Source organism: Rhagoletis pomonella, unplaced genomic scaffold (genome assembly GCF_013731165.1).
Source record: "Rhagoletis pomonella isolate Grant_MI unplaced genomic scaffold, Rhpom_1.0 Rhpom_scaffold_00001, whole genome shotgun sequence".
NCBI classification, from domain to species: domain Eukaryota; kingdom Metazoa; phylum Arthropoda; class Insecta; order Diptera; family Tephritidae; genus Rhagoletis; species Rhagoletis pomonella.
Genome location: NW_023458555.1, coordinates 7620807 through 7647069, shown reverse-complemented (window position 1 = coordinate 7647069; position 26263 = coordinate 7620807). Strand labels below are relative to the sequence as shown.

Sequence of the window (26263 nt, the reverse complement as noted above, 5' to 3'; positions counted from 1 at the left end):
ACGAATTTACCCTTTCAGCTTGTTTGGCTGTGTCGTTGCCAGGCTTTTCTTGTGTGTTCAAGGATGTATGCATGTGTGTCCGCAGGCTGACAATGTCACTGGTTGTTCAACAATAATATCGGTTCCGCACTGACTTCACCAGCAGACCACCAATTGGGCACCGTAATATAGCACAACGACACTAATATACACCGATGCACAAAATTTCAAGGCTTATGCTTATAAATATTAGGAATGTCCTTGTTCTACTATTTTGAAGATACAAAATAAGAAAATGTAATAAATGTAAAATAACTCAAGGCAATGAATGGGCCTCATGTGTAAAAAGTATTGAGAACCGAGCCGGAGTTAAGCTCAATTTTCATGCATGAGGCCGTTAGCACGTTGCGCTTCAATCATCGTTGTGTTCACTCAGTTGCTCCAGGAACCGTTAATGAGCCCAGAAGTATGCAACAAAAAATATTCGAAGCAAATTGTGTTATTGTGATGTTAAAAGTACTTCCGGAGATCGTACTCGATATGCATTTTATAATGAAAAACTAAAAAATTGTTAGTTAATTTTTGCTTTCGTTATTTTCAGCAAGGAAAAATATTGAATTTTTTTGGAATATGTAGATATTTAATTGCAATTTTACTTTTTAGTGTTAGAAAGTTCTAAAAGGCAAATTTAAATATATTTGGCAACCTGAAAGTTCTCGAAAATCCCAAAAAAAAATCTTAAAAAAATTCCGAAACACAAGGAAAATTATAATGCAAAATATCTCGAAAAATTGAGAAAAGTAAAGAAGTTCCCAAAGAGAAAACATCACAGTGACGTAAAACCCCACAAGCCAGGAAAAACGTAGAAAAATATAAACGAAGTATTCCAGAATTACCAAAAAAATCCAGAATAGAAAAAAATCAGATGAATTGCGGTAAATTTCCACTATTTCCGAAGTACCATGAAAGGTACCGAAAAAATTCAGTTCACGAAAATTTCCGAAAAAAATTCTGAAAAGTCCCAAAGTGCTTAAGATTTCGAAAATATATCAAAAAAATCTCGAACTCTCTGAAAAAGAAAACCCGAAGTATCGTGAAAAAAAGATCTGAAAATCACAAAAATCCTAAAATATTTTCGTAAACTCCTAAATATGTCTAAAACATAAAATACGAAGCATCCCAATAAAAATCCAAAATTTTTGCGGAAAATCCCGAAAAGCAAAAAACATGGGGAATGCGGAATGGTCCGGAAAAAATTACGAAAAGTGCCGCATAGTTCCTAAAATACTGAAAAGATTCCGAAAAAAATCCAAAACTTCCGATAAATAAAAAAAAAATAAGAATTGTATATAATTTATTCCGAAAAGGCACAAGAAAATACATAAAAATGCCGAGAATATTCCAAAAAAAATCCTCCCGAAGAATTGCGTAAAGTGAAACATGAAAGAAATGGGAAGTCACGAAAAATTATCACAATAGAATTATCTGAATATCAGAAGAGAAATATCACAAAATTTACAGTTACACATTTTTTGCACATGAAATAATCAGAAAAACTTTGTTGATATTTACAGTTTTTGCCCTAAAATATAAAAAGCAAAAATTATCGGTTTTTCTTGTTCAAAATAATAAAAGACGGTTTAATTTTAGATGTTATTTATACTGAGTTTAAAAATATGTACTTGTTGTTAATCAATTTTTTTTCGAGACAAATGAGCACCTCCCTAATGAATAGCAAGTATTCTTCTCTTTACGTGTTCTTGCTGATTCTCAGAAATCTGCATTAAATTCATTTTTGGCAATTCCAATTCGCTGTGATGTGTTGACAACATTGCCAGCGGGCAATTTGCCAATGTTGCTCGCTCGTACAGCCCAGTCCAACTTTCCGCTTGCCGTCTCACGCCTGCTGCCTACTTACCCAGTTAGTTGAATAAGCTAATCTCTCCGTACGAGTACATACTACATTGTAATAACTCAGTGGAACTTTGTTCTGCCATAGGATCCGGTTTACTTGGTTGAACGATTTTTTGCTGGCTGGCCGCTGGTGGTTAGTTGACGACAGTTTTTATTTGGTTGCATCGTTGAAAAGAGAAAATAAACAAAAATATGAAGTAGCAAAGTCAAATAAATTAAAAACTAAGCAGATATGCAATTCATACATATTTATGTACATACATACATACATAAATACATAAATGTATGTGTGTATTCGAGGTAGCGCATTTTACACACTGTCAACAAAATTATCCTCTGCTGCAGTGATGTCTCTGACCTCAGTTTGCTCAGAAAATTAGAATTAAAATGGAGTAATGGAGCACTGTGAGCGATATTTCATTGAAAAAATAAATACAATAACTTTTTGCCAGTATGCCATAGCTGCAGTTGTACTAAATATAAGTCTCCTTCTCGTCCTTTCCATAAAGAAATGTTCGTTTAGTAGAAGCGTCGCCTGAGCCATTTGATACGCTTGCTGTGGGATCTCTGATATTATCGACAACTTTTTGTCAATTTGTCAATGAATCTATTTATGTATGTTAGAAATAGTGCATTTGGAGATCTCCGTAAGAATTTGGGTAAAACGCGCCCTAGTGCTCGTATTATCTTTAATTGGAATTAGAAATTTAATCAAAGAACAGTTTTGTTCTTGTATGTTTTCAATACATGCACATTACCAAAGAAACAACTAGGTACATATGTCTGGTATCAGTCCACCAAGCCTAATAATATAATAATAAATAATTTTCTAACATAAATATAATTTCTAACATAACTGAAATGAATAGTTTTAAGGCGCACTTAAACTGTAACATATTACTATCATCGCAAAACTTTTAGTGCCTTGTAACGTGAAGCTGTAGGAAAAAAAAACAACGAACTAATGGAATATTTACTATCCCAGTGAGTTTTGAGTGCTCATGGGACATCAAATCTGCATACTCACTGACCGCATACAAAAACGAGTAAATCTCAAAAAGCATAAAGATATATACATACGTGTGTATGTATGTATTTAAATAGTTACATATAGACGGGTATCAAGTATATATTTACCCACCCAGTAGCGAAACGTAATCACATTTGACTAATGACTTAAATATACATAATTTGGCCAATGACGTATTGCGAATGACTCATTGGCTTATCATATACATGACCGTAAACCAATGACTTATGAGAAGAGAATTGTGATTTGAGACTTAAGAAGTCTTGTGACTCATGACTCTAATTTATACCTTGTTTATTTTTATTTTTTTTTTTTATAAATCATAATTTACGAGTATGAAGCAATGAAATTATTCAAATCTGTCCTTCAGGCTACTGCAATGTTGTTCAGTCTGAATTCTATGTAAACACGATGGATCTTGTTCACTCAAGACTCGCCTTTCTTATACAGTCAAGGGTCTACGGTCGCGCAGTGATATTTGATACCCCTTTTGAGCCCATAACTTTAAAAATGAGTATATTCGAAGAATGAATTTAGGTTTACAGGGATTGTTGAGGTCGCTGAATTCGCATCTGTAGTCAAAATAACAAAGAAAAAAAAAACAAAATGGCCGATTTAATATGTCGTCTAAAATTTTAAACATAATAATTTCGTTAAAAAAAATAACAATGACTTACTAGATGTTATACTATTCAGGAGTTTTCGGGGACGCTGAATTCCAATCCAAAATCAAAATAACAAAACACAAAATGTCCGATCCAATATGATGCCTGAAATCAAAAGAAATTTGTTTAATTTGAAAAATATTTATTAAATTTACGTAGTATTGAGTTATATTGGGTTTTTTAAGTTTGCATCTAAAATTCTTCAATGTTTTGCATGATTTCTGATCTCTGAGAAACCATTTTTCGAGGAACTGGGCATTAGTAATGGGCATGTAAGAAAAATATTCGCTGAAAATAAACTATTGATAAAGAACAAATCGTTTAACCATCAAACCATCCCTAATAAATATAGTAGAGGAGTATTTGAGATAACCTCAAATAATTTAATAGAGTAACTTATTTTTATGATCATATCCGTATGCCTGCTGGGTTGAATACTTATATGTACGTATTAACCACAAAATATGTACATTTGTATGCATGTACATTAGGGCGGGTCAATTTGTATGGGAGATTTTGTCGACTATGCGCGTATAGCACAGTAGGATTCTACGTGTAATTCTAAGAAAATTTGCCCAAAAAACTATGGGTCTAAAATCAATGGGGAGTTTGCTTTACGCGCTAGTAAGAAAAATTGACTCGCCCTAATGTGCATACTCTAAAATATGTTTTGTGTAATTTTTATAATATCCTTCGGGTGCAACTATAAATGTAATGCAGATGGGTAAGCATAGCTCATATCAAATTTTAAAAGCTTTTTTTTTAGTTTTCTAGACGCAAAGTGCCAGCAACAAACTTGCATAGATACACAAGTAGGAAGGGAGTGCAAGTGTGTGCAGGTTTTAATTTTTTCATGAAGTATGTATGAATGTACATACATATGTATATGCGCACGTAGCATACGACTAAGCAAGGACATTTCGCGCCGCTACAACAACAACAACAACAACAACAGCGCCGGTTAAAGCACTGCCAGCGAACCACTAAAACATAAAAATGAAAAAGTAAAAAAAAAAATATATATATATATATAAACAAAACTTGGCATCTAAAAATAGAAACAAAAACAAAACGCAACAAAGTTGGATGGATAGTAATAAACTAAAAGTTGAATAACCTCCAGCTGCCAATTCGTCTGCCGCTGGTCGCTGCTGTCTTTGCGTTTGGCGCGCCGCTTGTTGCCACGGCTGTTGCTCTGCTATAATTCTCTCTTCGTAATTTTTTTGTTACTTTTGCTTTTATTTTTTATTCTACTTTTGCTGTGCGACTTGTTACGATTTTGGCATTGCAAAAGGCACAGAATAAAAAATAAAAATGAAAAACGCAAGAAATAAAATGAATAGCGACGAGGGCGAAAGCAACAGTTCGGCAGGACGCTAGTGTGTCCGTTGACTGCATTCGGCACAACAGTTGCTACACCAACAAAAGCAACCACCGCCAAATAAAAAAATAAAAAATAAAAAACAGATAAATAAAATATTTATTTCAGTATAAGTTAGTAAACCAAAGCTAAAGCAAAAGCAAAATACGATTACCTACATTTCTCCATGGCTGTGCCGCCAATCTCTCGAGATCCTTTAAATTTATGACTACATTTAAGTAGGAGTTGCATGCATGACACTTGTCCGCTGCCGCCGTCGCTACCGCATTGCATGTTGCGAACAATTTTGCAGCTGCGTCGGCTGTAAGCAAGCAGTGAACACGCGAGGCGTACTGCGGCACAGACCGGCGCGCCGGGTAAGCAGTGCGCCGCAATCCTGCAGACGATTAGACCAACTCACTGCTCACCGGCTTCAGTCACACACACACACACGACCCACGGTCCATGGCCCACCGAAGGCATCCAGTCGAAATATTTGCGCCATTGGTCATTGCGTCGTTTGTGTGGCAGACAGCAAGGCAACATGCAACATTTCGTGGCAAGCTATATGTATAATACATACATACATGCTACTTCCGTGTGTGCTCGTATGTATGTATTTGTCTCCGTGTCTGTCTGCTTTGTGGCAAACGCATTGCGTTGCAACGCTTTAGTCATTCGTACATTATTCAAATCCAGTGCAGACAAAAGCGACAAAAAGCAACTACAATGTTGCATGGCAAACTTTTTTAGCCACGGCGTGCTGCACATACTTGACATTGTTGCCATTTTTTTTTCCTTTTCCACTTCTTTCGCGTGTGCTCCGCTCTCCCTTCTCTGCGTCTGCCAGAATTGCATCACTTACAGCTTTTACTCACCGCTGTAGCTTTTACTCACTGCTGTAGTCATTCAATCCCTGGCGGCGTCTACTTTTCACTTCTTAAGTATATTTCTTGATTTTCGCCACTTTTTCACGGCTACTTAAAGTCATTCTTTGGCAATTGCAGCTGTTGTTGCACTTGAGTTGTTATTCGCAAGGGAATACGAGCTGTGGCATTAGCCCAAATAAAAGTCAAATACAACGAATTCATATGTGTATGGGGTGGGGTTTTGCCCCCCTGACAATGATGCCAGATTCGTAGTTTTAACTATATATTACATTACATTAGACAAGCTTACGGTAATTTAAATTACCGCCTAGTACAAGTTACAGTTTTTTTTTCGAAATTTTCGATCTAAACAAATAAATTAAAATTTCTACTTCGGTTGTTTATAAGTCAATTTTTAAGATAAAAAAATAAATCTGGCAACACTGCTCATTGGATGAATCACAAATCTCCATATTGTTCTTTGCTTCCTTTCTAAGAAATGTTTTACAACTTCTGTCATACATTTTTCTTATCTCTGGATTTCAATGTGTGTGTGTGTGTGTGAAGAGTTAAACTTTTGGATGTAAACCTTCAACCGACAATGTCCGTGAAAAGTACGTGTACAAACTTTTCTAATAGTTGACAACAATTTGAAGAATTTTTATGGTCACATTGCTGATATTTTTTCTTTGCGCTTCCCTCTTTGCGACTTCCACAATTGGATGGGGTTGACTAGCTGTACAATGTTCCACAGAGTTAAAGGATAATAATAACAATATCCATATGAAAGTAAAGAAAGATAACGATAAAGATACCATTATCGATATATACTACACTACCGGTGATTGTTTTCTCATTTGACAACAACAATATTGGTATGACAACCATATCGAACAGAAGCCAGAGGTTTTTTACTACGTAAACTTTTAAGGGGCGCAGACATCATACGCATTCTCTCTCTCTGGTTTCGTAAAGCTCCGGTGCCGAAAAGCTGTACTCACAAAGGAAAGCTAACATTTTCGCTATTCGAATCTCACACCTGCGCTCCGAGCAGTGTGATCACATCTTCCACTCTCCGAGAAGGTAGTGGGATTTTAGCAAGCCCGAAAGAAAAAATGGCGCTTCTGCGGAAAAAACGCATCTAAGGAGCCACACAACGATTGTCAAACTTGAGTATTAGTAAAAAATTTGCGCCTAAAACTATGCCGCTAAGATTTTCTGTATTTGCCTAAATTTGCTGTCCATTTTTAAATAGAAATTTTGTGGCTGAAGCACAAGAGGGAGATGCTTTTTATCGCAGAATAACACTCATAGATTTGACATTGCCTGTTAAGGCGCGATCACTGTTAGAAAAAAGCTTTTGTTTTGGGCGCTTCTCAGATCAGAAATCGAACTTTGGTTCTGCAGGATGGTAGTGCTGCACTCTACCACGGCGGCTACAGCCTTCTTTATAGATACATTATTGTAGGTCTTTTCAAACGTACAATATTAAAGGCTAAAGCCCAACTGGTGAACCTTGCCCTGAATCGTAGTCGTGGAGTTGGCGAATAGGGGCTGCCAGTGATTGCCTATGCGGATGGCGTGTGAGAGGAAAACTTTTGAATACCCTCTAGTCTGGGAACTGTGGACTTGCTGTAAATCCTAGTAAAACGGAGCTCGTTTTCACTTCACTTGCGGTATAAGGTGCCCCACATCACTCCTGCCTCGATCGGAGGCATTCGCCTGACGCTTACTGAAAGGGCAAAGCTCTTGGGTTTAATTCTTGACAGTAAGCTGTAGTGTAGTAGCCTAATATCGAGGAAAGAGCAAAGCGGCTCTATGTTGCTGCAGAGGGGGAATAGGTAAGAGATGGGGCCTTTCTCTCAAGGTCATTTCCTGGCTCGGTGAAACAATAAATAAGCCCATTAAGCTTTATGGAGTCCCCACCAGGTGGAATGCAATGAACAAGGCTTCGTTAGCCAGTAGGCTGCAGCGAGTGCAACGAGCGACCCCCATTGGAATTGATCGACAAACGGAGCCCTGAATTTCCTTTCGATCGCGTCGGAATATTACCTTGTCGGACTTGTATGGGTGGATGCGGGACCATAGTGATATATCAGGAAACTATGTGGCTGTGTGGAGTGAAGACATCTCTCGAAGAGATGGGCCTCGGGACAAATCAGCGCACGATGGTGGAAAACCAGCACCGTTAGTGAACCGGGGACGGTCTAGGGATCTCATCAACACTCCTCTTAGACTTCCCAGCTTCTGCTAGATTGCGACTTAGGCAGTTGGGTTACTAGTATCTGTAGCCTTCGAAACTTCTCAGTATTTAGGGCCTCGCGCTGCTTTACGGTATCATATAAATATACTACATACTCTATACATTATTTGTAATTATTATTTTATTAATTTGATGGAATTTTAACTATCAAAACTAAATGTTGCTTATAATAAAAACAAAAACTCTATCCATTTCTTCAATTGCAGGTTGGTGAATCGAGTGCGATGGCCAATGATAAGACGAATACGTCGTGCCTGAAGGCGACACCCGACCAAAGATGTTTAGGTTTGTGTTTAATTTTCATTTTATTAACACAATTACTATTAAACTTCAACTGCAACAACAACAAAAATGGCAATAGATAGATACAGAGCAAAAAATAATAGCCGAAATTCGCGAGTAAGAAAAGAACAAAGCTGTATAAATTTGTATATTAAAAAAAAAAACAAAAGCCAAAAAGCAAAGCAACAAATATGCGAAAAAAAATTATAAATAACAAAAATCTGAAGCGCAAAAATTTCTAAAAGCAAATAAAAAACTTTTGCAACATTTTATATTGAGATTAAAGCTGAAGTAAAGTAAAACGTAGAATTACAAAAACTAAAAACAAAACAAAAAAAAAAACGCTAGAAATACTAAAAGTGTAAACGGTTTTGAAGTTGTATGCCAATGTATTTGTAAGATGTGTGTAAATTTTCAGTGTACTAATGGAATTTGAGTAATGCGCTTTTAAGAAATTTCTTTTCTGCAAAAGAAAACTTTCCATTTTTTTGTAAAAATGTAAGTAGACTTCTTTAAATTTCAATAATTCACTTCAAAGTGCTGTGTAGATTAATAGCCTTATTCATAAAAAATAAAGCAGCTTTATAAAAGGTTTATAAATTGAATTGAATGTATGAACACGTCAATTTATAAAGCTTTTTTTAAACCTACTTCATTTTTTATGAATAAGGCCATAAGATTTCAAAAAATTGTATAATAACGAAAAGGTGTCCAGCTTAGGTTAGGTACAAAAAGTAATTTAAAAAAAACATATTTAGAAATGAGAAAACGTATAAAATGAAAATAACCTAAAGAAACACTTAAGTTAGGTAAGAAGTAAGCAATTGATATATTACGGAAACGGCTTGGAGATTTAGAGATTTTCAAAATTTAGCCAAAATAGCACCGATAATAATGAGGTAAAATGCTGAATAAACGCTGAAAGGTTGTCCAAATTTGTACAGTAGACTAAATATGAAGCAGTAAAATGTATGGATTAGGCGTAGTGTTGCCACAGGTTTACGGAAAATAATAATAATAATAGGTATTTAACTAAGTATAAAAAAAAAAATTGGGAAATGCTAGGCTAGGCTAGGCACTAACAAATTTTAATACTCTTGAAATTTTTTTAAATTTAAATTTTTGAACTTGCCGCTTTTACTGTGACTTCGTTTGTAACTTTTAAAATCAGCTGTGAAAAAATCGAAAATCTTTTTCATATTCCCATCATTGATTTTTAAAAAATTTTAACTGTTCCACAACCTACCATAATTATTTTTTTTTTATCAAAAATACGCATTTTGCATGTAAAATTGCACTTAAATCAAATATTTCAAAATTCACATTATTACTTTATGTATTTCTTTTTTTTTAATAAAAATCAAAAGTTCTTTAACAAAAATCACAAATTTTCGAAATTTATTTAAATTCATTCCGTGCTTGTTTATGTGTTTGCTTGTAATTAAATATTTTTCAGTTTTCAAGTCTAAACTGTAGTTAGTTATAGGAACGCTAAACCAAATTTAGGCATTTTTGTAAAATAGAGTTATGGACTCCTTAAAAAAAAGTACATACGATTTTTTAAACAAACAACAAATACTACACAAATTTCCAAGTCTTCCCGCTGCACACTGCTAAAAGGATGCTTTTGTACTAAATAATGACAATGAATGTTTTTTTTGGTTTTCAAAAAACAAAAATCTTGCCAGAAAAAAGCAGCCCCGTAAAATACACATATACACATATACATATGTATTTTTAGCAACGTTATGCATTCGAGTCCATTAAATTTATTTCGGAGTGAAATATTTTTTATTTGTAAAATCAACTTTCTATAGGCAGCATAAAAAGCGAAAATTTACGAGCCATATTTCCATGCAACGATTTTTGGCCGAACAAAGTAGAAAGCATGGCAATTGCGCAATACCCGTACTGCAAATTCTACCCAAAGCTGGTCAGCGCTTATAATAAATGAAAATTTCATGCAATTGAGGGAGAAAAATTTACTCGTGTCACATTCATATGTACTTATATATATATATATATAGTAGATATATTGAAAAAAATTCTCATTTTGCTGTGCCTACAGTATTGCACATATACTTATTTACGCGCTCATTTATAGGCACAGCGGATGACAGGCAATCGAAGTCAGCAAGTCATTGCAATTTATTTTATTTGTTAATTGTTTTTTTTTTTGTTTGAAACTTTCGAACTGCAAGCAATTAACTTTTGTCGCAGCTTTTTTGCGGTAGTGCCAATCGAAAACACCTGCAATGCAAAATGCCATGCGGAAATAAGTGTTGCATTTAAATCGCGTAGGCAAAAAGTGGAGAAAAAACAAGTAAAAAAGCAAAATGCTTTCATGCGTGCAAACTTTTCCGCTTTTTTGTGTACATGATGTGGAAACTTGTAAAGATTCTTTAGTCAAACTAATTCACTTTACAAGCTTTTTGTGCTTTCACACACAATTTTTTATAAAAAATCTTAAAACTTCTTTAAAATATTGGCATTTAGTTTTTGGAGTTTTTTTTTCAGACGTAAAAGCTTATGGTGCAAATTATTAGAATCATATTTAGTGGTTTAAGCTTTCAAAGAACCTTACATCGTGTGAAAGCTTGCACTGCTACAGAGTTCGCTACTTCATAGGCAGGCATACCAAGCTAGTTTTTAACTTTATGAATTTTATTAAAGGGTCTTTCTGACCAACAAAAGGAAAGAAGCCCAGGTTAAACTTCTTTGCAAATGTATGACTTTTCTCTACAAAGTTTTGGTAGCAGTACGGAAAGTCATAAGCACCTTTGATCATTCGAAAGTTCGTGGTACACGCTTACAACAATGTCCGGCAGCAAAAGCTTTTTGTCCACTGTACATACATCAGTGACGCTCAAAGGGAGAGAGAGACAACTTTTACTCTATGTGCATCCATATAAATCAGCGATGGGCCGAGAGAGATTTTACTCCGCACGCGCCTATAAAAAATGTATTGAAAGCTTAAAAGAGCTTACCCGCGGGCAAGAGAGTGTCCATCACCAATATAAATCGATCGGAGAGCTTTAAAGAGTTCTGCCCGTGAGCCTTGTTGTGATCATCTCTGATATGCACAAATTGTAGAAAGAGTTTTGAGAGCTTTGACACGCGTGCCTATGAAGTGGCCAACTGTAACTTTCATACGTGATGTTAAAACTTAAAGCTCTTTTGTTGCCAATGAAATAAATTTGATCTTTTGATTCTTGTGATATGCTTGCGTTTCTCCAGTAAGATGTTTCGGTTCGAAATAGGTTTGACGTCACCTCAAGTTTCAGTTCAACAACAAGCTTTTCAGGCGTTCCGCATCTTTCAGGCTTTCAGCATTAGCAGAGTTATAAAAAGCGCGGAACGCCAGAAAAGCTTTTTCTAGAGTTGTACTCTTATTGACAAAGCGAAATCAGTAATGCATTTTAGACAATTTATATAAAATGAAAACAATTCCAATGGTGTCAGTAAAACGTAATGAATTACTAGAGCGGTTTTTAGTAATAGTTTTTTGTCCTCAAGTTTCTGGAAGAAAATATAAAAATAAAGGGAAAACTCGATAAAGCGAACTTCGAACTAAGCCACATGAAAACTCAAATATTCAACTAAATTTTTAACAAAACAAACAAAATATAATTTGTTAATGAATTTTTAATATGTATTCCATTCAGAATTGTTAGCAGAAGACTATGTTTGAATGAATTTTTGTGTTTTGCCTAATAACCACACAATTTTTTTTTTTTACTAAAAGTGTTATTGAAATTACAAAAAAAAATAATACGAGTATTACATTTTACAAACAGCTTAAAGTAACTTATGGCATACAAACATAATTGCTAAAGCATAAAACACTTAGGCGCACAAATATTTTTTTCCTTTATAGTAAACTCTTGTTATTTCCCCCGAACATTTTCAATTTTGTAGTGTTTCTAAAAAATGCAAGAAAAAGTAAAAAAAAAACATTTATCTAAAACTAGCATTTAAGCGCAAGAACGGTGGTCGGGTTTTCAGCCTAAATATAGGCAATCAAAAAATATAATACTTAAGTAAATTAAAGCAAAAAAAAAAAAACTATTTATATTAAAATGGGCAAAAGGAACCAACACACAATAAATAACTGGGAAAAGGCCGTAAAAATGCAAATTACTTACCCGTATGTGTAAAATATTTATAATATAAAAAAAATTCTTTAAGCAAAAAGTTCCTGCGTTTCAAAGAGCGAACATTTTTAAGATGAAAAAAGTAGTAATAAATTAAAAATAGTAAAAATAAAAAGCGCTGCTGCTGCAATAATTTATGCAATTAAAAAACAATAAGTAAAAGTTGCAAACAAAACTTTGCTGCAAAAAATATCAGTTTTTTCAAACATCTCTCACCTTTAGTAGCAATTCGAAACAATAATTTTCATATCATTATGCAATTTACAGTAAAATTTTAAATTTTAAATGCAACATTAACAATAAATTAAATGTTAAACATAAGCTTAGTAAGTCTATTTTCCACATATCAATCTGACGTTTTGTGCTGCGCCAAAAAGGAACTGCATACAGAGATAAATTTTTTTTGTTATAGATATTCGTACTTTGTCATAAAGTTTTTTTTTTTTTTATTGAGTAATGGCTTCAGTGTTGTAATACATACATTCTGTTGAAATATTACCGGGACTCAAAATTTATTAAAAAAAAAAAAAATAAGCAGAGCTGCGATTCGGATTATAGAATTGCAATTAATTCGGATTACTGAGTAGCTGAGAATGCTGTGCGAAAAGCCGTTCGGATTACCGAATATTCGGTTTATCGAGTAGTCGGATCATCGAGTAGTGGACTATTTTTATGTAAATAGTACACTAAGAGAAAAATTGTGTTCTATAAACAAGTCTGACTGGGATTAAAATTTTCATTTTTCGTTTTTAAAATGTGTCCAGTTAGACATTCAAGAACTGTGGGTTATCATGAAGCAACAATATGATCACAAGTCTTTAATAATGATCATTTTGTGCATCGTATAAGATTTTTCGAAGTTACCGTATATTTTGGCCGAAATTCTTGTTTTGGGTTTGACTTAAGTATAAAATTCTGTGTTTTTTTCTGATTGTAACTCAGTCTACATTCCGGGTGGAGAAGCCCTTATAAGTACGTGGCAATATTTCTAACTTTTCCACGCAATTCGCGGTCTAATTGAGAAAAAGAAATTATATTTCGATGTGTGAATAGCCAGAAAATTCTTTCTTTTACATTTCGCAAATCAGTTTCAGAAACAAAAGTCGCAAGATGTGACTGAATTGAGAGAGCACAAATCGATTTCGTAAATTTATTTCTACTTCCGCGTGCTGTACTAGCAATCTGCAAATCGCCTTTCGGATATAAACAAAAAACCTCTTTCGAAAGGCACTTTACATGCAAGGTGTGACAACTCATGCAACTGCCTTCTGAAATTTCTCAATTTGCCCTCTCTGCTCTCTTGCTCTCATATTGCCTTGCCACTTCCGACAGGCTCTTAACGCCACAGCAACGCATGCAATTTGTGCATTGTGCAAACCGTCCTAACTGCTCAAAAAGGTAATCGCAAAATGGACTTCCGGAAAGCGCCGCATTTATTACTCAGACGGGGGGGACCTTAACTTCAAAGGGCATTAAAGTATTATGAAGAATGGATCTGAGCTTAACGTAATTTTTATGTACACTGTCATCACAGGTCCACTGCCCTAATTATATCGGTTATCGATACTTTTTGAGTAATTCCTAGTAATTTTTGCAGCATTTTCGGGTAGAAGGAAACATCGGCACGTATGTGGAAACGGCTCTGGGATAAGAAGGTTTATAACACACAAAAGAGTTTTGTATGTGTAATCGCTATAGTTAGCCGGCACATGCATCAGGGTGGTCCTCAAAATATCGGCATCATGGGGCACCCTTTTTTGTTCTACGCACAAAATAGAGACATCCACAAAAATTTCTAAATTAAATATAAAAAAAAAATGGGGGTCGCACCAAATTTTGAAAAAGTTATTTTTTTGTTTGCAAAATTTCTACAAAAAATTTAACTGTATAACTCAACGGGTTTATGAATTTTTATAAATACATTTCAATAATATATCAAATTTATCAGACTTCAAGTCAAAACCTTGTCGGATTTTTTGAATCTTAAAAAAAAAAATCGTTTGAACCCTATTTACTTTTTTTTGTAATTTTTAAATTTGGTACGTAGAAAAAAATCAATACAAAATTCGATGTTGATATTTTAACGTCCATATAATATTTAAATTTGTTTCTGCCTCAAAATCGCTCTTTGCGCCCATCTAACGAGAGCTTTTGTGGTTTTCGTTTATTATACAGCGCAATATCTTTACATTAGGCAATTTTTAAACTCTTATCTACAAAATCTTTCCTAAGTTTCTGCTCTATTTTTTCATTACAAAAACTTCGCAAAGCGTAGGGCTTTTGTGAGGGAAATTCCTGGTTTTATTTTGACAGAATGTACATACTACATGTTTTCAATTTATGCTTAAAATTATGTTTATATATTGCCAAAAAATCCTGCATAAATCCGTTTGGGCACAATAGCCTTGTAGCTAAAATTTCTAACAAATTTTTTTTTTGTTCTATCCGCGACTTACAATTTTCTAATTTTAGCTAAATACAAATCCGTTAAGTATAAAACTAAACTTTATCTGTATATATAAATAAATAATTTGTTTTTGCAAAATAATTTACATTTACAATTCCGCGATAATCAAAGTAACTTGAGTGCAATATTACATACATACATACAAACATACTTATGCTAATTAAAATACTTTTACTATGTTAAGTACGTACATATGTATATACACATACATATACATACTTTATAAATACATATACAATTTAAAATAATAAATACATAAATAGTTATTTATTTAAATAAACTTGTACGTGCATGCATACGTATAGATACATAATTAAACTATAAAAATACAAACATAAATGAAGCTGAAGGGGCTATTTTGTTAGCTAAATATTTAAGCGTCAAAGTAGTAGAATGCTGCAAAACTAAGTTTACACATTTCCAAAAAAAAACAAAAAAGTTGACTTTATCAGTGCAACAAGAAATCTCTTTCAACAAAGGAAATTATTTTTTAAAACCTTGGATGATTGAAAAAGATGCATTTTTGTTAATAAATATTATTATGAATTTCGCTATTTGTGCAACATTCGCCCTTTCAGCTTAGAAAACCCTGAAGAAGCAAGCTTTCAATGTCCAATATTCAATTTTTATTTGTTAATAATTTGCATACATATCAATGAATATATACGTACATACATAAATATATAGTTGTTGAGATTAGTTTTAGCCTGACTTATTTATGCAGCTGTATCAAGCTTTACGTGCGATAGGTTGTTTTAAAAATGCGCACAATTTTGCATTAAATAAATGAATTAATAATAAATTTGAATGCTTAAAGTCGCTTGAGATACCTCGACTTTAGAATTAAGTTTGAACACAACTTTCAGCACAAACTATTTTCTCACATTAGCTGCGCTATTCTAGCGAAGTAACAAAATTCAGCGCAGCACTTTTGTGATTTGTGACTACGCCTCAAAATATGCCATAAAATTTTGATTTTAAGCGCTTAAAAAATGCACAGAAATTACAAAATTTTATTTTTAGCAGCATACTCTGAGGCGCAGCAGAAATCACAACACTGATGCGCTGAGTTTTGTGACTTTGTTAGAGTAGGGTTGTAACCTCCTCCTCATCCAGTACGTATTCGCGTGAAATTAAAATTTCCTTTGCCTACATTTAGGGACCGCATAAACCGAATATAAACATTGTTTCGTTGTTGTGAAACAACACTCAATAGGTCATAACAACAATAAAAAATTTTATTTTTACAGCACTGTAAAATCGGCATTTAGTCGGATTTCAATTTAGTCTACAACGATTGACGAGGATTTTCGAGAAAATTCACTGCACTCTCTGCTTTTCCCAAGATATAGGTCACTTATTGCCGCATCCGAAAAGATGTCTAAAAAGATGTGAAAAAGATTAACTAAATTTTCGTATTAGCTAACTTATATACATATGTATGTGTGGGTAAAGATAAAGTTACTAGTTGAAATTTTTGGATTTAATAAATAAATTTTCGTACACAAAAATGTTTATCAAATTTTTTTATAACTAAACATTCAATTTTTCGTTTTTTATGTTATGTTCGCGCTTCCGTGCATTACATTGTGATAATAAAAACTTGTGAATAATAGTGTTTTAGAAATTGACTTTAACGAAATTACAAAATTATTTTATTACTTTTAATTAGTATTGATATGCTTTCAATATTATGTAATACATAAATAAATATTTTTTTTAGCAGAAATAAAAAAAAAACTTAAAAAACTTAAAAATATAAAATTTCATCTGGAGCAGGCATGACTATAAAATACATGCCGCGGTAAAAGCTTTTTAAAGTCTTTTGAAGCGCACAAAGTTTAAGCTCTGTGTGATCGTCACTGATCTTTTTGTCTTTCTAAGCATTGTGTGGAGAGCTTTTACTATCTGTGCATCAATATGAAATCTATAAAAAGCTTTTCCGGCAAGATATGTTCTGGTTGTTACTGACCTATAGGTTAAAGCTGTGGAGAGCACATTCAAATTGCTGTTAATAGAGAGAGAGAATCTGTCTACGGGCATCGACAGCTTCACCGTCATGCGTGATGGTGAGTTTTCGTTAGCATGAAAATCCCGTAAGATAGATCGTGTCAGCTGAGACGGTCTCCGATTTTACATCGGTGTGTAGTTGAACCATTCAACAAAAATTGGAAATGATTACTCGTAAATTCTCACAAAAGAAAAATTCTCTTCTAACTAGCCAAATGCCAGATAATATTTATAAAGATAACTCGACCGAAATGTTGAATAACGCTACTCTAGGAGCAAATGAGCGATATATAGGTTTGTAGGTAGACGCATTTTTTTTAAGATTTATTAAAATTTTTTCAATATGGTCTTGTTTTATAAACCATTATTTCGACTAATATAAAATTTAAGTTAAATAAACTTTTGGTCATAAAAACTTTTTCTTGCACTCGATATTTTTTTATTTTGTTTTTAATTTTTATTGAAAAGCGTTAATTCGTATTTTTTCAACTCGTTTTTATTCAATGAAATTCTTATAATTTTTATTGCCTTTTTGTTGTTGTTTTTGTAAACCACCACTACCACCAACTCCCGCTTACACTTGGTAACTAAACTTTATATGAAATTAATTTAAGAATAAACACACACAAAAATCAATAGTAGCTTGATTTAGAACTAATCAATAAAGGGTGCGTTATAATGTTTGAGTGCCTAAATTGGGGCGGTTATAAAAAAAAAAAATCTGAGCAATAGAAGTGCGACACTCTTTCTCTACCTTCAGTATTGTTAGCAATATGCATCAATCAGGATTTAAACACTTGCAGCAATTTTGGCACACTATAATGTCGCACCTTTTATAACCTAAATAATAATCCAAATGGCAGCCAATTTATACCTAACCTTTGTAATTTAACAAGACTATGTTAAGCGAGTAAATAACAAAAGGGATTTATTATATACTTCAAATGTACATATTAATTTTACATTCGTACATATGTATGTACACTCATAAATATGTATGCATATCTATGTACATGGGCATGTGCAAATGCGTGTGCGGCAATGTTGATTAATATTTAGTAAACTATTAGCACAATTTCTTGTTTTTTTTTTTTGTTTTGTTTGTTTATATCTATTAGTCAATTAGCATTTTTTTGCTTTGCAAATTCTTAATCAAAGGGAAGTAATACAACGCACAAATACATAGAAAAAAGTAGATTAAAAAACATAAATTTACCATTAACAATTTTTTTTTAATTATTAAAAGCTTCTTTCTTTACTACTTTGCTGTTTGTAATTAAATTTTCAATTGTATTCAAATTTGTAATACAAGGTGTTTTCTATTTCTCAACTGTACTGCATAAACAGTACATTCCGTTTAACAGCCGATGCACTTAAGCTAAAATATGTACTTCTACACAAATTGCGTTTTGTATGGGAATTTCACTTTTAGCTGCATTTCGCTTAGCTGCACTTTTCAATTTAACATATTTATTTTTGCGTAAAACGCGCTTAAGTGGTACCTCATCCAGAAACTATACTGCCTTTCTGAGGTACCTAGTCGAGTGTGATGTAAAAGAAAGGTAGAAAAAGGGTGAAATATTGATAGGAATGCGAAATTCTGAGCCAATTAAGCTGGTAAGTGGTACACAAGCGGTGACAGGGGGGTACTTAATAGAGGTTTTACTGTACGAAAATTTAGTAAAGATACGATGAGGTCTCTTTTCAACGTAAACACACTAAATTATGTACCCCGAATGTACGTAAATGCAGCTAAATGGAATGTACTGTATTTTAGCGTATTTTTTGTAGTTGAAAAATGGTTGTTGCAAAAAATTTTAACGCAATTTATGCATACTATGTACTAAAATGAAAATATATTTTTTGTTTTTTTTTGTTTTACGTAAATTCCTTTTCGTGGCTTTGGTACTTATGGCTTAAGCATATACATAGATAAGGTAATTCAAACAACTAAAACAATGCATTTTTCGACATTCACAATGTTTTTCAAGTTAATATTTTTTTTTACTATTTTGTAAAAATAGATTTCGTTTTATAACAAAAATTACTTAAATCATAGTTTCAAACTTAACACAAAATTTAGGAAAATTCAAAAAATTTCGTCAAAATTTTAAGACAATAATCGGGATTGCAGTTATATAGCGCACTTTATTTTTATAAAACATTTTAGTTGAAAAGAATTGTGAATTTAGAAAAAAAATTTGCTTTTGGTCGTTTGTTTGAGTCACTATATTTAGTTTAAATCAAATACATACACATGTACATACACTAGGGTGTCTCACCAAAAAAATTTGGGGAATTATAAAATTCATTATATTCCGTCAAAATATTTTCGAAAGTACTGGGCCGATTTGAATTTGATCCAAAAATGTCATTATTTTGATTTCATTAAGAAAATTTTTAGACATTTTTATGCAGACCTTTTAAGTTTTAACTCTTCTATTATTTGAGGTGTTTTTTTCTAAAGAAATATATTTAAAAACTAATTTTCGATAACTATGAAATCCTAGATTTTTGGAGCTAGTTTTTATTCGGCCCTGCTCACGTGAATCTTAGTACTTTTTCTAAATATTTGGTGGAAGTCTTAAAATATAATAAATTTTATAATTACGAAGGGAACAGTTCCGATTTTTTTTTTTTTTTTTTTTTTTTTTTAATGGAAAGTGATGCACCCTAATATACACATACATATGTGCGTACTATAACAAAATACACAAAAAAGCAAAATAGCGACGAAGCCAAATGCAAAGAAAATAGCAAAAATATGTATTAAATAATCCAACTAAAACCTAACACCCATAACAAATAGCAGCTGGAATATAGGGAAATACACAGAAATAAAAAAATAAAAAATAAATAGGAAAATTAATAGGATCCACTTAAAATGTTTATTTTTTCAACTCGAGCAGTAAAATTTGCTTAGCAGGAAATTATAAGTGAAAATTTTCAAATTTTTATAAACACAAAAAACGGTGGCAGAATATTTATAAGAACATATAAACAAAAATGTAAAATATCAATAAAAAAAATTATGTGCATTTAGTATTTAAGTAAAAAAAAAACAAAAGCAAAAAATAAATAAATATGATACTTATACACATACATACTAAATAACTACTACTTACTACTACGCATATACAAGGAGCAAAGGAAACACAGCACAGCAACAAATACAATAAAAAAATATTAAAAAATAAAAATTTAACTAAAAATTAATTATTTAAATTCAATGCAACACACTTGAGTTTGAGTGTATGTTTTGCGTGTAAATATTTAAAGAAAAAAAAAAACATTTAAAAATTAATTTAAAAACGAAAAATGCAAAATAATTAGTAATACATGGTAATGTGAGTAATGTGCAGTAGCTACTACAACAGTCTTAAGTAATTGATAACGTAATTGAAAAACAAATGAATAATTATAACAAACGATTGAATAGAAAACAACCAGAGCAAAAAAAACAGAAATGATAAAACTGATAAAAAATGCGAAAAATAAACTATGTTTTCACAAAAGCCATGTATTTTATTTCCCCACGTAGTAGAGCTGCTCTTAGATAATCAGGAGTATTATGGCGATGTTTTTTGGTCCTCGGTTCAAAACCGACGATTACAAATACATAGCCATCCAGCTGGGAGAGTTTTCTGCAGCTGTTTTAGGTGCTGCATAAATTTGGAACTGAAAAATATTGCAAAAGTTCGAAATTTTTTGTGACGTTTTTATCTCGGCTTCAGCCTGAAAATCGCACCATCTGTGAAAAAGTTGCAGTCCTTTCTTACACCCCTTATTCTTTAAAAAAAAAAAAATCGGTATATTAGACTGTTTTGTGAGAGATGCCAGCTCCATCTTATATGGCGCTATTGTCCTAGAAAATACACAAAAAATACTTAATGCCCGAGCTGTCGAGTTGAATCTTTACAAAACTAAAGGCAAGCTTAGTAGACTGAAAACTTAATTCGAAAACCATGAGTCTCATTGCGTAAGTCGTAAATTAGACTAAATGGCAGAGCTTACTGAAAAAAACAATTTATGTAATGCTAGATTTCCACTAGGCATTAAATGGCAGAAATTTTAATGACAAACTTGGGCACTAAAAAATATTCTTTTCATTACTCAAAAAAAAGAAAAATAGTCATTAAATTCATTTCCACATGGCACTTTTTGAGTGGCTTCAATTTTTTGACATTTGAATGCCTAGCGGAAATTCGGCATAAGAATGTAAAATAGTCTTGACGCTTTAAACGAAATCTTACCAAGGCAAACTTACTACTATGTAGTGCCATTACAGGTCAATCGTGTCAACTTTTACAATACCAGCGACAAAATAACATCTTCTGATTAAGGTCTTGGCTTTAGAGATTTTTCTGGTACAAGAGGCTGTTTTAATTGTGCCAGAAAATTCAGTCAAGGAATCTCATTAACTAAGCAGAGTGCTAGGCGGAATCCCAACGTAATACTGGAACAACAACTCCTGGAAACACTTGCTTTTAGGAAAAAATGAAAGCACTAATTTTATTCTAAACGCAGAAAAAGTCTTAACTACAGCTTTTGGAAGTTCTAGAGGTTTTGGTACGACATAATTGTATAGAAAAACAGCAAGAAAAATTTTATCTCTGAGGGAATTTCCCCTAAACAAATCCGAATGTTTGATATCGCCGAAGTCTGGCTCCGTTTAAGGCTGGCAAAGTTACACCGCCATTTTCGCAAGGGGAGAGAGAAAACCCTTTTAAGTCCACAACAGAGTTATGAAAGAGGACTTTTTTTTTAAAAAAAAAAAACAATGTGGGTGTTCATGTTGCCTACATAGTTATCAGGTCATCCACTTAATTATTATTCCATAGTGTATTTTATGGTTGTAAACTGAATAGAAAATATAATCACTAGACAGATAACCTGATAACTAGACAGTTGTGAATACCCACAATATTTTTCAATACAATAAAATGTTTCTTCTTCACTTAAAGCCGTTTTCATAGTGACGAGTTAATTTACATTCGGCAGTTCGGATTTCAGTATAAAAATTTAAAGTTAAAAAAAAACAAAATGCTACAAGGAAATTTTTTAAACTCGAAATTAATCTAATATTAATATAGAAGATTAAAAACCGAAAACCAAACAATATCTAAAAAACTCTAATCTCCATCATTACTAGAGCTCTTCCACATGCATATATCTACTATTTCTAATATGTAAAATAAATCAAAACGACACAAACAAAAACAAAACGAAATAAATCAAAGGTGAGTTGAGTTAAATTTTCTTTACTTATAAACACTAAATACTAAATACTGTTCATTAGTTATACTCTTTTTATTTTTTTCAAATTAACAAACTCTCTTTTCAATAATCAGCAGCACTAATCAAAGAACAACCATAACATCATAAATAATCAATTTTAATTAAAAACAAGGTAAAAAAAAAGATGATAAATCTCATAGACATTTGCGCATTTGACAAAATACTTAAACCAAAAATTCACATCATTTATTGCCGACACGACATTTGTTTTTTTTTTTTATAACACTATGTAAGTTAATAACAAAATAATGCGCTCACGTGTTAAATTATGGTTTAAATTTTAAGCTATTGACACTATATATTCCCATGTTTCACGTTTGCTATTAAAACAAAAAAAAAAATTAGCTTTTGTATTTGCACAAATGTGGTTTTGGTTTTCGGCTGGTTTTGGTTTTTTTTTTTGTTAACTTTTTGTTGGCTTTTAAAAATTTTCATGCGTCGCTTAAATATACATATGTACATACAATAATTACAATTTCCTTGTCAGCATGCGAACATATTTGTGCTTAATTTGCTATTGTTTTTTTTTTTGAAATAATTAGTTCGTTTTTAATATGTTTCTATGTGTGTGAAAGTCAATGACAGTTGAATTGTATAATTATTTTTAGTGATTTATTGAATCTGTATACATACATACATAGTAGTTTGACTTATTATAATAAAAAAAACTCCGATTGTTGTTATTGTGCATTACTTTCCTGCATATAATGTGAATAAGTGTATTCTTCGTAGAAATTTTTTTAGATACATATAATTTATTAAATTGTTTAAACTTAATACATTCGAATTAATTTTTGAATGACGGCACTTAGATGTACATCTATGTTTTATAGGTCGATTACGGATAGCAACGCAATCACGGTTCGGTTGCCAGTTGGCAACGCAACTCTGAAAAGTAAATTCGTATTACGAATAGCAACTACCATCAGTTGCTGTAGAGTTATCGATAATCGAAATTTGACAGTACGGCAACCAGCAAGTGGTTATAAACAAACAGTGCTAGTAAAATTAATTTATTAAAATAAACAATTTTAAATAAAATTCTGCAATAATTTCAAGTTCAGTGAACTATTTTTTGAACAGGCGAAAGCACCGCATGAACGTGGCCTCAATCAGGCGACATTTAAGAGGCGCTACCGCCTGAACTATAAACAAAAGTTAGTGCTTTGAATACTTTTCATTCAGCATATTCCAAGCTTCCAAAAGAAGCTTTAGCATGTTGGTTAATACACAGTGGAACGACTTCGTTCAACTTCAATACCTCCGCTCCTAAAGCTTGCCATGCTCTTCGATTTTACGCAAAAGGAAGTCTCACGGCAATGACTTCAATTTGAAAATTTATTATGTCGGTAGTTTTGAAAGAGGTGCTTCAGTTGAAAGAGGAAAAATTGTATATACCAAAAGCGCGCACTCCACGGGAACCAAAATTTCAAATTATTATTTTGGTATTATTTTCACAATATTCAATAAATGAAAACTACATTGCAAAATGTTAATATCGTTCAAACTATTAAAAACTAAAATATTTTACATACTTTTCAATTTTCGCTCCTAAATACGCTCCAAAAACCTTCCCGGCAACAACCACAAAAATGTAGTTGCCTGTAGTTGTAGCAACTGCAGTTGCCAGTTACCATCTGCAATATCGTTTCGACAAATAGCAACGCAACTGAAGTTCGATTGCTATCGATAATCGACCCATTATGCTTAAAGCACAGTGTTTTAACGATTTTAATACATTAAGGGCCGGTTGCTCAAAGCCTGGTTGACACTAATCAAACCAAAGCAACGTTTTCAAAACATCCCCACGATTATTGAGAAATATAAGAACAACAAAAGTACTCACTATAATCAAGTCCGTCTGCTGACAAAATGGCTTCCAGGAAGATACACAACGACTTGCTAAAAACATTAGAACTTCGAAAGGAGTCAAACCTCATGGCTAACGTCCATCAACATCAGATCCGCAAGAAAAAGCACGAAAATAGAAGATATTCTAATAGTTCCAGCCGAAAAGAGATTTTATTTATTTATTCCTTACTTACGAACTTGGTATGACCGTCAGGATGATATTAAGGGCTTGCTGGAGACATACATATGCCCGCGGAGCAAAAGTTCCTTTGACCGCATTTTCGACACAAGCATACAAAAAATATATCAGTTCAGTCAGAAACTGAAGAAAATAGTGATGGAACGAAAGCCGATGGGCACTGGCCGAGGAGATCATAAGAAATCAAAAAAGCAAAGGCTTTCAAAAAGTGCGGTCACCATACTGAAGAAAAGATATATATGTATATTCGTTAAAGTATCAAAATCGGATACCCCTTAAAAACGAAGTAAAAATACTTGATGAAAACTATCGATATCGATAAATTATACCTAAAAAAGCAACCTCTTTGGAAGTAAAAAAATCCTTTGTGTGAGCTCAGATGCTGAAATTGAATTTCAAGTTTCTCAAATATTCAATACGGTACTGGAGCACATGTAGTCAATTAAAAAAAAAAAAGTTTCGTTTTAAATTGACTGAGTCTGCCTAGAATCAAGTCAATGTCCAAACTTTTAATGCGACAAGGGGGCAAAAGAATATAGCTAATTAATTACACTTTTTTTTAGAAGATAAGAGATAAATAATTAATGCAAACAATTTTTCATTAAAATAATTGTGAATATTCTAATAGAACCAGGTTTACACCTTCACTTGTCGCCTAGTGTATATCTAGTTTATATTATACATTAGTTATTAATACTTTATTTTAGCTTGAAATGTCTAAACAAAAATATTTAAAAAAATATATATATGAAGATTTTCATTTTTACAACATTGCAAAACCATTATTTGTTATTATGGATATTTATTATTTTTTTCGATCAGTTTTAACCGTCATGATAGAGCTATTTAAATCTTTAATGATGTAAAAAATTAAATCTGAAAATAACGATTATTTTTGATCGAAATAATAAAAATCATAAAATAACGGTTAAAAATTATCAGAATAATATAAACGCACTTTTAACTGCTGAATTATAATTTTTATTTTAACGATCATAATCGTTACGGTTCCTGATCGTGACTGCTTTTATTGTGGAATGCTTTTCAAGGAAATTGTTAATGTTTTATTTGGAAAATTTACATACGTTTGCATCCGTTTATGTAACTTCGGCCTGATTTTGAACTTTTCATTACCTATTTTGCGGTTGAGTACACTAATCATTAACTAATCATTGAATAGAATTGGTGATTGTAGAGATGGCTTCGTTACATTTCAAATTTTTTCACAAAAAACTTTCCATTTGCAATTTTACACTCACTCAAAACCAACTTATCTCTACTTATCTCCATATGTATGTATGTATGTATATGTATATCAATTTAGTTACACCTAATACCAATGTCTCTTTCTCCCTCTCTTTATTTCTTTTTTTTCCCCCTTTTCCTACAGAATGCGCCACGCCCACATATTTCTACAGCGGTCACTGCTACGATCAATGTCCTAGCCGCACCTTCGCCATCACCAGCGACAGCGAGACCAGCAACGATGCTAATCCGACCGGCGCAGCTACCATGCATGACAACGCCATCTCCAAGGGAAGCATTGCCGACGCATCGGATGAATTGCAATCGATCGACCGCAGACGGCGACGGCGGCGGCGGCGGCACACGCGACGGGAAGCGGTGCGATTGTATGCCGACACCAGTGAACCATTGGAGCCGCTGCAAGTGCGACGTTGTGAAAAATGCGATATCAGCTGCCAGCGCTGCTATGGACCGCTCAATTCGCAATGCAGCACCTGTCCGGAGGGTAGTCAATTACGCAAAATACCACAAACGAATGAAACTTTCTGCTATAGTTTTGCCGAACGCAGCTCGGGTAATAGCCGTGATGGCGCCTCCTACTACGCCAAAGTCCAGATGGTCGACAGTATGGAACACAGCAGCGGAATGCATGCGACAACAACAAGTGCCATGTACCT

The 26263-nt window shown here is 32.9% G+C and overlaps 1 protein-coding gene across 2 annotated transcripts in view; it reads left to right on the top strand.

The window, feature by feature from the left end:
* LOC118737667 (furin-like protease 1, isoforms 1/1-X/2) overlaps positions 1-26263 on the top strand; it is a 280884-nt gene that overhangs the window by 247254 nt on the left and 7367 nt on the right. For both annotated transcript variants that reach the window (XM_036468349.1, XM_036468357.1), the window contains one exon: positions 8287-8365. In XM_036468349.1, the coding sequence (XP_036324242.1) occupies positions 8287-8365 (79 nt within the window). The remainder of the gene's footprint in view (positions 1-8286; positions 8366-26263) is intronic.